At 38.4% G+C, this 12500-nt stretch overlaps 1 protein-coding gene across 1 annotated transcript in view; it reads left to right on the plus strand.

Annotated features, from left to right (window-relative positions):
- Positions 1 to 12500, plus strand: part of LOC138950684 (kielin/chordin-like protein) — a 33491-nt gene that overhangs the window by 20810 nt on the left and 181 nt on the right. Inside the window, exons 11-17 of the mRNA XM_070322400.1 lie at positions 2756 to 2851; positions 3511 to 3603; positions 7506 to 7598; positions 8667 to 8759; positions 9742 to 9834; positions 10638 to 10813; positions 12286 to 12500. The exon at positions 12286 to 12500 is cut by the window's right edge and continues 181 nt beyond it. Of these exons, the coding sequence (XP_070178501.1) occupies positions 2756 to 2851; positions 3511 to 3603; positions 7506 to 7598; positions 8667 to 8759; positions 9742 to 9834; positions 10638 to 10768 (599 nt within the window). The 3' untranslated portion in view covers positions 10769 to 10813; positions 12286 to 12500. The remainder of the gene's footprint in view (positions 1 to 2755; positions 2852 to 3510; positions 3604 to 7505; positions 7599 to 8666; positions 8760 to 9741; positions 9835 to 10637; positions 10814 to 12285) is intronic.

Genomic DNA, 12500 nt, shown 5'->3' on the forward strand with positions numbered 1-12500 from the left:
TTTTACATGAGAGTTCCTGGGTATGATATCCCCAGACTTTTTTTCATTTTTTTGATAAATGTCTTTTATGACGTCATATCCGACTTTTTGTAAAAGTTGAGGCGGCACTGTCACACCTTCATTTTTCAATCAAATTGATTGAAATGTTGGCCAAGCAATCTTCGGCGAAGGCCGGACTTAGGTATTGCATTTCAGCATGGAGGCTTAAAAATTAATTAATGACTTTGGTCATTAAAAATCTGAAAATTGTAAATAAAATTATTTATTTATAAAACGATCCAAAATTACTTTTATTTTATTCTTCATGTTCTGATTCCAAAGACATATAAATATGTTATATTCCGATTAAAAACAAGCTCTGAAAATTAAAAATATAAAAATTATGATTAAAAATAAATTTCCGAAATCGTTTTAAAAACAATTTCATAGTATTTCTTGTCGGTTCCTGATTCCAAAAACATATAGATATGATATGTTTGGATTAAAAACACGCTCAGAAAGTTAAAACGAAGAGAGGTACAGTAAAGCGTGCTACTGCGCTCAACAGGCTCGTCACTTTCGCTGCCTTTTGCACTAGCGGCGGACTATAGTCATTGTGAAAAATGCAGTGCGTTCAGTTTCATTCTGTGAGTTCCACAGCTTGACTAAATGTAGTAATTTCGCCTTACGCGACTTGTTGTTATTCCGCAGGTGTGTCAACTTAGACCTAGATTATGTTTTATTCTCCTAACACAATCATGTTTGTTGAATGTTAATGACTGGGCGTTACCGCTTCTGGCAAAACATCCCGACATTTAAAACGGCATGTCATGATTATCTGTTAATCGACCCCTTAGGTAAATACATTGATTGTTGAGTCTTTATTGCAAACACGCCTTTATACGCCCAAACAGAAACACCCCCAGGCATGCATTTTAACACAGACAGGCGCATATAGTATGAAACTCTCGCACATAAGATGTAGATGTTTTCATCTGCTCAGAACAAGCAGGGCAAATTCAGACAAACGTGTATAAACGCAGATGAAATAGATAGCACATGAACAAATTAAACAAAAAGAAAGAGACACTTACAGAGCAATGATATAAATCATCTGTCGCTTTTAGATGTCCGTCTGCCTGTCTGTCTTCCTCTCTCTCGCTTGCTCTCTCTCTCTCTCTCTCTCTCTCTCTCTCTCTCTCTCTCTCTCTCTTTCTCGTTCTCTCTCTCTGTTTCTCGTTCTCTCTCTCTCTCTCTCTCTATATATATATATATACGTATATATATATAAATATATCCCATGACCTCCCTTCTTTGTCTCTGTTACTTCAGTATGGGTATATATGTTGTATTTTTATAGCTCAATAAATACATCATGGACTCAAAAAAATATATGATAGTGCAGATTCCGATTTGGGCGAAGAACTACTTTGCTCCCGACCTTTGACCTCGCGCCGAACAATGTGACACATTTGTATGAAGTTCCAAAATCGTATTGCACGGCTCAGAAAACCATATCAGTTGCACGCAAAAATGAATCTCAGAACTGATCTGATGTATGAGATGCAATAAGCAAACGTTTCTTTCATTATGAAAGCAATGCAGGTGGGAAAAAACGAACATTCAACTTACAAGATAACCAGATGCTAGCGAACCAAAACAAAAACACGAGTACCCTCCCCTTGCTTCGTTAGCAGACGACTTTTGAGAATCTGTCAGACCGTCCTTACCTGGCACGGTTGGGCTTCGCTATCATCAGCTGTTTCACGTGTTTTGCGAGCAAGTCTACTCTTTTGCCTGGCTCTGCAGTAAGTCCACATTGGCGATGAAGGTATCTAAGAACTTAACATGTGTGTATTTTTCCGTAATCCAGTCATATTCTTTCAAAATGCAATCAAGCGGCGGTGACAGACTTGGGTCCTGTTTTCCTCGCACCCATACCAGTTTAGGTTCATGCAAACACACTCGCAAAACAGTTTATCATGTAGATACATTTCAAATAGGGAGCAAATGGTTAAATCTACATATGTGTTCCCTAAAATTTGCTTCTCTGTCAATAAGACTAATTGTATAATAATGCGTTCGAAAAAAACAACGTGGAATCGATTCTGAATCGAGTCGAGTAAGCCAAATGGGGGCCAAACCGGTTTCCCCGTTCCGCCGACCTGAAACGCAAAAGAATTGTGCGCTTCAACTAAATGGATTTCTATACGACTTCATTACTTTCTTGCAACTTATGGACCTTTACTTAAAGCTTTTAAACGGTCTGAAAGTAGTGTTACCGCGTACTTATAGATGCACTCATTCGTTTTATTTTTTCAGCGACGGTCACTTAGTTTAAGGTTGCAAAAAGGCCATGTCTCGCTGAAAACACTGTTTCACACTCCACAGATCGCAACAGTGCCGCTAGTAGTCTACACTTTGTGTTTGATGGTAGAATGGGATATACAGATTACAACACTCGTGGTTTTTTATATGGCTTGTATTTCAGTCAAGACCCAGCGGGAATATCAATCGAGAGCCACTCGCCAGAGGCTCGTGTCTCCCGATGATATTCATCCGCTGACTGAAATACAAGCCATATAAAAAACCACTCGTGTTGTAACCTATACATATATATATCTCTCTCTCTCTCTCTCTCTCTCTCTCTCTTTCTCTCTCTCTCTCTTTCTCTCTCTCTCTCTTTCTCTCTCTCTCCCAACCATAACCTTTCTCTCTCTTTCTCGTCTTCAATACAAAATAATCCGTGATCTGACTTTATCCATTCAATTGACAGAGTGCCCCAAGAAGCCTGACTGTTCCTACTGCGAGTACGGCTATTACTACGGTGCTGACGAATATGGATGTCCCAAATGCTACTGTAAGGACTACGGTAAGCAATGTTGTCACATCCTTCACATGGTATTATGTCCCTTTGCAAAAGAGACATGTTGCTCATTGCAGTCCCTCTGGTACTGGGATGTATTTTTCATTTTTTTCAGATAGAACTCAAACTGAAACTGAGCTTTATTACAAAAGTATAGAGGTTTTAGGCAAAGCCTAATCTTACAACCTGTCCGTTCTACACAACACCTAAAACAGACGCACATTGCATTCATAAGAAAAAACATACAAAAACAGAACAACATATATTTTCTCATATAAGGCTGCGAAAGGGAAAACGCTCCAATAAATTAAGAGAGAGAGAGAGAGAGAGAGAGAGAGAGAGAGAGAGAGAGAGAGAGAGAGAGAGAGAGAGAGAGAGAGAGAGAGAGAGAGAGAGAGAGAGAGATCGCAAGAGAAAGGGAGAGAGTAAGAGAGAGTGAGAGAGCAAGAGAAAGGGAGAGAGAGAGAGAGAGAGAGAGAGAGAGAGAGAGAGAGAGAGAGAGAGAGAGAGAGAGAGATTATTTGTTATGTTATTAACATAAATCATTTCAATTAGACATATCACGCCAAATCCATACAAACTGCCCTTCAATTCTAAATGAGCGAAGCAGAAGTAGTGGTAGTGGTGGCAAAAACATGACGTGTGACTTACGCCAACTGTTTCAGGATGCGAATACAAGGACTGCTCGTATTGCGAGTATGGAGTGAAGTACGAATTGGACGCGTACAACTGTCATAACTGCTCCTGCAAGGATTACAGTGAGTACATCACACTGAGTTATATGTCTCATGTCTTATGTCTTATTTGTACATTTCCTAAGTCTTCTGTGTTGTACATTTCTTAAGTCTCCTGTGTTATGTGTGGTTGATACATGCCTTATGTCTCCCGTTATTCATACATTCCTTAGGTTTTCTGTATTATACATTTCTTAAGTCTCCTGTGTTATGTGTTGTTGATACATTTCGTAAGTCTCCTTTGTTATGTGTTATTTATACATTTCTTAAGTCACCAGTTGTATGTGTCATTGATACATGTCTTATGTCCCCTGTTTTAGTGATACAAGACGTATGACTACAGTGCTTACATCGCACTGAGTTATATCTCATGTCTTATGTCTTATGTATTATGTATACATTTCTTAAGTCTCCTGTGTTATGTGTTATTTATACATTTTTAAAGTCACCAGCAGTATGTGTTATTGATACATGTCTTATGTCCCCTGTTTGACTGATACGAGACTTATGACTACAGTGAGTACATCACTCTGTCTTATGTCTTATCTATACATTTCTTAAGTCTCCTGTGTTATGTGTTATTGATACATGCCTTTATGTCTCCCGTCTTATGTCCTATCTATACATTTCTTAAGTCTCCTGTGTTATGTGTTATTGATACATGCCTTTATGTCTCCCGTCTTATGTCCTATCTATACATTTCTTAAGTCTCCTGTGTTATGTGTTATTGATACATGCCTTTATGTCTCCCGTCTTATGTCCTATCTATACATTTCTTAAGTCTCCTGTTTTATGTGTTATTGATACATGCCTTTATGTCTCCCGTCTTATGTCCTATCTATACATTTCTTAAGTCTCCTGTGTTATGTGTTATTGATACATGTCTTATGTCTTCTGTCTCCTCTCCTATTTATGCACGACTTATGTCTCCTGACTTAATTATGTCTCCTGTTATGTCTTGTTTATATCATTTTCTTAAGCCTCCTGCTTTATGTATTATTGATACATGTCTTGTGTCTCTTGTCTCCTCTCCTATTTATACACGACTTATGTCTCCTGACTTATGTCTCCTGACTTATGTCTCCTGACTTATGTCTCCTGACTTATGTCTCCTGACTTATGTCTCCTCTCCATCCTCTCCTGACTTATGTCTTTTTTTGTTATGTATACATGTCTATGTCTTCCGTCTCTGTTATTGATGCATGTCTTTTGAATTATTGATACATGCCTTGTGTATTTTTGAGACATGTTTCATTTCTCAATTCTTATGTCTTGACTTGGTGATGCATGTCTTATATGTCTTCTGTCCTTTGCCTCATCTATATTCGTGTCTTGTGTCTCCTGTCTAATTGATACATGTCTAATGTCTCCTGTTTTTGTCTTGTTTCTTTTTTTTTTATTAAGCCTCCTCTTTTATGTATTATTGATAAATGTCTTGTGTTTCCTGTCTCCTCTCCTATTAATACATGACTTATGTTTCATGTCTTATGTCTTGTTTATACATGTCTATATGTCTTAAGTCTCTTGTCTTGTTGATACATGGCTTATGTGTTATTGATCCATGTGTAACCGAGTGCCAATTTACTTTACCCTTTCTCACCGAGCACAAACACTCAAAGCAACTGACACAAGTTACATTACCAGGTTCTTTTATTCCATAAAATGAAAAGGGGAATGTGTGGGATAACGGGGGTTTACTTTTAAATACAAAACCTTCAATGTATTACAACAGGACTAAACAACTTACTCCAAAAACAACGCTCTCAATTATTCACTCTAAAACTATATTCTAAATTCTCCCTCTAAAGCTACACTTTAAAAACACACTAAATCCTTCCTCCAAACTACACTCTAAAACTCTACTCTAAATCCTCACTCTCCACTTTAACCCAAAAAAACACAATGAAACTCTAACCTAAAACAAACGAAATCTAAAAAAACAACCCAAAAACAATTCTTAAAAAAAAACAAATCTACAAAAACTCACTGAGCCCCTCTAACAAAAACAAGTCTACAGAACCCAGTCCACAAAAACTAATCTACGAGAACCAGTCTACGAAAACCAGTCTACGAGAACTAATCTACAAAATCCCCATCTACGAAAACCTAGCTAGAAAACCCATTTACAAAAACCTAGCTAAAATAACCCACTAAAAAACCCGTCTACGAAAACCCCATCTAAAAAGACCCGTCTACGAAAACCCCATCTAGAAAGACCCGTCTACGAAAACCCCATCTAAAAAAGAAAAAGACCCCGTCGCACACTCCGCCATCCTGCAAACCACAGAATGCACGCCGTAAGCATACGTAAACAACTCAACAATTTCAACTACCACAAACTAACTCTTTGAACAACAAAACACATCATTCCTATCAAATAACATACCTACAATACCGTTCTCTCAAACGGTTTTCTAAAGCATTTAATAAACAAAAGTTTTCCCAAACATTCAACTCATAAAACGGTCTTCATAAACATTCAAATAAATCCTCCCCCAAGCAGCATACTCTTCTTCTCACTGCTTACCCATTTACAGAAAGAAAATTGTATTAACCTACCAGCAAAAGAATTCCTCACATCCCAAAGGATTTCAGCCTGTGACCAAACATGTCACACCGGGCGTCCAGAAAACACACGCACAAAAATATACGTTGTCTTTCTTCAGAATTCCAAGCAGAAAGAAAGTCTCAGTAGGCCCCAGGGCCCAACATCCGCGTGCCTGTATCACAAGGTTAACACACATTCGACTCGAGGGGTGTCGAGTATCCTTACTTTCTCTACTTGGTGTCTAACATCACCTTCAACTATTCAAAATTACATCGCGGCGGAGAGAAAAAGAGAGATGGAATAAAGTCACCTGTCAATTGTTTCTTGTTCACAAAAACATTAATCACAATTTTACTCCAGAAACTTATACCAAAAAACAATCGTTTTACCTATGCAAATTTAAGAATCGGCTCTTCCACTAGACCATTTCACTACCAAAAAAACACGGTCTCGGAAACCTTAGTGGATCCCCGATAGTACAGGGGTACCCGAGTTCACAAGTTCAAACGGATGTACACAAGTGCATGTGCACCGTAACTGTCGTCGGTCACAAGCTCACACATGTCTTGAATATTATTCAGACATGTTTCAATTCTCAAGTCTTATGTCTTTGTGAAACATGTCTTGTGTCTTTTGTCTTGTGTCTTATGTCTTGTGTCTTATGTCTTGTGTCTTGTGTCTTTTGTCTTGTGTCTTGTGTCTTGTGTCTTGTGTCTTGTGTCTTGTGTCTTGTGTCTTATGTCTTGTGTCTTGTGTCTTGTGTCTTGTGTCTTGTGTCTTGTGTCTTGTGTCTTATGTCTTGTGTCTTGTGTCTTGTGTCTTGTGTCTTGTGTCTTGTGTCTTGTGTCTTGTGTCTTGTGTCTTGTGTCTTGTGTCTTGTGTCTTGTGTCTTGTGTCTTGTGTCTTATGTCTTGTGTCTTGTGTCTTGTGTCTTGTGTCTTATGTCTTGTGTCTTGTGTCTTGTATCTTGTGTCTTGTGTCTTGTGTCTGTGTGTGTCTGTGTGTGTCTTGTGTCTTGTGTCTTGTGTCTTGTGTCTTGTGTCTTGTGTCTTGTGTCTTGTGTCTTGTGTCTTGTGTCTTATGTCTTGTGTCTTGTGTCTTGTGTCTTGTGTCTTATGTCTTGTGTCTTTTGTCTTGTGTCTTATGTCTTGTGTCTTATGTCTTGTGTCTTGTGTCTTTTGTCTCATCTCTGCATGTCTTAACTGTGTGTGCTGTCTTATTGATACACGTACAATGTCTTCTGTCTCGTGTTTTCTTGATACATGTTGACGTCTAATGAATGCATGTCTTGTATATCCTGTCTTATGCATTATGGATGTATGTCTCATCTCAGACTTTTGGCGTGTTCGTGTTTTGAGTGAAGTTGGTTTTCTTGCAGAGTGCCCGAAGAAAGAGTGCCCTTACTGCGATCACGGAACAGAGTACATCTATGATTACTACGGCTGTGAAACCTGCATCTGTAAGGAATACGGTGAGTCCTTTGTACTGCGTCTTTCCTCAGAACCAAACAACCTTGCTTGACTGAGTTTATCGGTAAGCTCTACGGTGAGTCCTCTGTACTACGTTTTTCCTTACAATCAATATGTAAGCTCTACGGTGAGTCCTCTGTACTGTGTCTTTCCTTGCAATCAATCTGTAAGCTCTACGGTGAGTCCTCTGTACTACGTCTTTCCTTGCAATCAATCTGTAAGCGCTACGGTGAGTCCTTTGAACTGCGTCTTTCCTTGCAATCAAACAGCCTTCGTTGACTGAGTGTATCTGTAAGCCCAACGGTGAGTCCTCTGTACTGCCTCTGTCCTTACAACCAAACAGCCTTCCTTGACTGAGTGTAACTGTAAGCTCTACGGTGAATAGCCTTATCGTGCAATCTAACAGCCTTCCTGTAGTTATGTGTTCGACTTTTCTATTGTGTTACTTGAACGTATTTTTGTTGATATTTTTACCTTAGGCAAGTTTTGACTGGCTGGTTTTAGATAGACTTGGAATCGATAAGGGGGTAGTGGTGTGGGATGGTACTTTTGGTTGAACATTGTTTGAGTCAGTCTGGACTATGGGATTGCATTTCAGCTCGGAAGATTACAAAGTAAACATTTTTTTTGTTCATTAAAGCTGTCATTTAAATCGAATGTTTACTAACAGATTAAAAAAATGATTGTATGATATTCCTCATCAATTCCTGAATCCAAAAATGATATCGATATGTCATTTTTACTCTGAAGTATGTTCAGTATTGAAAAAAATTCGGTTTTGCAAATTAGGTCTTATGTTGTAATGCTTCGCCACACTTGACCAGCTCGGCCCGTTAACGGTTTTGGGCTCGCCATGATTCAGATGTTTTGATTATAACTGATTGTTAGTGTCGAACTATAGTAGCTTCAGGCCTCTACATTGACTAAATGTTTTGATATTGCTCGACGCGCCTAGTTTAAATATTGAAATGCGAGCAAAAGCGATGGTTCCAAAGAAAGAGGAAAGATATTTGCCTACAGAACGACGTACAAAAAAAATAAAAATGTACACGCTTTTTCATTTGTTGCAGAGTGCGCTGATCCTAAGTGCCCCGATTGTAAACACGGCTACGAGTATGCCTTCGACAGTTATGGCTGTAAGACCTGCTCCTGCAAAGATTACGGTGAGTAAACGTGTTGTTCTGCAATGTTTACCTTCAGTGTTCTTAATGCCATGTTATATTGCAATGAGCATAGTGGGTAAACGTGTTGTTCTGTAATGTTAACCTTAAGTGTTCTTAAGGCTATAATCTACAGTAAAAAGCACAGTGGGTAAACGTGTTGTTCTGTAATGTACACTTAAGGCCATAATCTACAGTAAAAAGCACAGTGAGTAAACGTGTTGTTCTGTAATGTTTGCATTCATGTATCTCATTGGGTATATTGTCCATCTCATGGTATCACTAGAAGGGGTTGTCATTGCATGTGTCTAATCGGGTATATTTTTCATCACACAATATCAATAGAAGGGGATGTCATTGCATGTATCTAATCGGGTCTATTTTCCATCACACAGTATCACTAGAAGAGGATGTCATTGCATGTGTCTAATCGGGTCTATTTTCCATCACACAGTATCACTAGATGCTGATGTCATTGCATGTATCTAATCGGTTATATTTTCCATCACAAAGTATCACTAGAAGGGGATGTCATTGCATGTATTTAATCGGGTCTATTTTCCATCACACAGTATCACTAGAAGGGGATGTCATTGCATGTATCTAATCGGGTCTATTTTCCATCACACAGTATCACTAAGAGGGGGTGTCATTGCATGTATTTAATCGGGTCTATTTTCCAAAACACAGTATCATTAGAAGGGGGTGTCATTGCATGTATCTAATCGGGTCTATTTTCCATCACACAGTATCACTAGAAGAGGGTTCCATTGCATGTATCTAATCGGGTCTATTTTCCATCACACAGTATCACTAGAAGGGGGTGTCATTGCATGTACCTGATCGGGTCTAGTTTCCAACACACAGTATCACTAGAAGGGGGTGTCATTGCATGTACCTGATCGGGTCTATTTTCCATCACACAATATCACTAGAAGGGGGTGTCATTGCATGTATCTAATCGGGTCTATTTTCCAACACACAGTATGCCCCCATGTTGAGTGCCCCTACTGTTACAATGGCTATGAGTACGGAAAAGACGAATACAACTGTGACACCTGCAAGTGCAAAACCTACAGTGAGTGTGTGTGTGTGTGTGTGTGTGTGTGTGTGTGTGTGTGTGTGTGTGTGTGTGTATGTGTGTGTATGTGTGTGTGTGTGTGTGTGTGTGTGTGTATGCGTGTGTGTGTGTGTGTGCGTGTGTGTGCCGTGAGAGACTGCTTAGGATTTTAGATTTGTTTTAGTGCAACTCTAAATTCTTAGTAAATGTGATACGGCTTAGTGTTATTAGTTTTAAGTGCAATCTTTAATTCTTAATAAATGTGATGTGTTTTATGTCTGTGATCGCCTGACACTGCATGGCAATTTTCCTTGTTTGTATAAGGACAGTAAACTTTTCAGTCTTTGAGTCTTGAGTCATGAGTCTTGAGTCGCAATCTCTGCGTCATTACTTGTACTCTTCGACTTAATTCTAGATATTTCTTAGTAGATGTTCAATGTGACTTTAATGGGAACATGATGATGAGTCATTTGAATCGATTACTTTGGAAACAAAGGTGGACACATCAGTAACCAGGTTACATTTTTCTTTTTCAATATACACTGCCATCGTCAGGATGGTATGAAAGTACGGAATGACGGCCTTGTTTCGACTACTTTGTGTATGTTTTGATATTGATGATTTTGTTTTCTTTATACATACGTGTTTTTGTGTGTGTGTTTTTTTTTTTTTTTTTTTTTTTCGTGTACAAATGTGGCCGATCGATCATGCGTGTAATCTAACAAAATAAAAGTTTAATGGAAGTTAAAGAACTCCTAGTCGAAAGAAAATGAGTAGAAAATGCCAAACTCACAAAGAAAACGGCCTTCTTTTTTTTTTAGCCGCCCCTACCTATTCGAGCTCCGGCCACGCAGGCTCTTCCGGCAGCGCCGGCTACTCCAGCAGAAGAGGCAACTCCGCAGGCTCCCGACGCCGTTCAAGATACGGAAGCCGTAGGAGCTATGTGGGTTGATCAGCTACTCTCAAGAGCACGACGATCCCATGTCTTGGATAATTGGTAAGTGCGTTAGTTAACTGTTGCTAGAGGTATTCCGTTTCATGTCACGGAATGACAACAATTACAAGTTCTGGGAGTTAATATAAGTGCGTTAGTTAACAGTTGCTAGAGGTATTCCGTTTCATGTCACGGAATGACAACAATTACAAGTTCTGGGAGTTAATTAAGATAAGTGTGTAAGCTAACAGTTGCTTAAGGTATTCCGGTTCATGTTACGGAATGACAACAATGACACGTTCTGGGAGTTAATTAAGATAAGTGTGTAAGCTAACAGTTGCTAGAGGTATTCCGTTTCATGTCACGGAATGACAACAATTACAAGTTCTGGGAGTTAATTAAGATAAGTGTGTAAGCTAACAGTTGCTAGAGGTATTCCGTTTCATGTCACGGAATGACAACAATTACAAGTTCTGGGAGTTAATATAAGTGCGTTAGTTAACAGTTGCTAGAGGTATTCCGTTTCATGTCACGGAATGACAACAATTACAAGTTCTGGGAGTTAATATAAGTGCGTTAGTTAACAGTTGCTAGAGGTATTCCGTTTCATGTCACGGAATGACAACAATTACAAGTTCTGGGAGTTAATTAAGATAAGTGTGTAAGCTAACAGTTGCTTAAGGTATTCCGGTTCATGTCACGGAATGACAACAATGACACGTTCTGGGAGTTAAGGTTAGTGTGTTAGATAACTCGTACTGGTTGTTATTCCGATTCTTATCGCGGAATGACAATGGTGACAATTCTTGGAGTAAGCAAATTGAGAAGGTATTCAGATTTATATCACAGAATCAAGGTATCGACAACGATGACAAGTTCATTAAGTAAGTAAGGGTGTTAGTTAACTGTTACTTAAGTTTTTCGAATGTATATTATACAATGACAAGTTCTCGGAGTAAGTAACTAGAGTATGTATGTTACGTAGCTGTTGCTGTCAGTATTCCAATTCAGAAAGTGAGTTAGCGATTGCATTCAAATTCGTTGAACCAGTGCATGTTCTCGAAGGTATAAATGTACAGCACCAAATCAAGTTATCCACAGTATTCATATCATCGTTTTAACAGTATTCGTACATATATTCATAATTTGATTTCATTCAATTTAATTCAATTCAGTTCAATATAACTTTATTGTTTCAATGTGAAACATACATCGAATTGTCTTTTGGCTCGTACACAAAGCGAGTTATCAGAAGTATCCTATTTATAGCACCGAGGCAGGTAACCAAACGTATTCCATTTCATAGTAGTAAATCATATTATGGACAGTATTCAAAAGAATTGCTCAGTAACCATTTTTTGACAGTATCTGAGTTGTTGCACAAAATCCAGTTATTGACGGTTTATATTCCAATTTATAGCAACGAATTCACTTATGCTTGTGCATGTATTTTGCCTTGCTAGAACCCCTAAATACAATTACATAAGTACTGTTTTTGCTTCATTTTATACAACTGTACATTTTTTTGTTTTCAGGATTTGGCTGTTCTAACAATTCTGTCTACAACATAGACTCACCATCACAGTTTATCACAATTTGTTTTATCACGTAAAATTAAAACTAACAGAGAAAGACTCTAATTACAGTTGCTAATGTTTGGTTGTGTTGCATTCTCAGGCATACATTAAACTTATCTTTTGTGTGTGAAATGTTATTTCTTTTTAACAGCAGCATCGGGATGAATTGGGTT

Source organism: Littorina saxatilis, linkage group LG16 (assembly GCF_037325665.1).
Source record: "Littorina saxatilis isolate snail1 linkage group LG16, US_GU_Lsax_2.0, whole genome shotgun sequence".
Classification (NCBI taxonomy): domain Eukaryota; kingdom Metazoa; phylum Mollusca; class Gastropoda; order Littorinimorpha; family Littorinidae; genus Littorina; species Littorina saxatilis.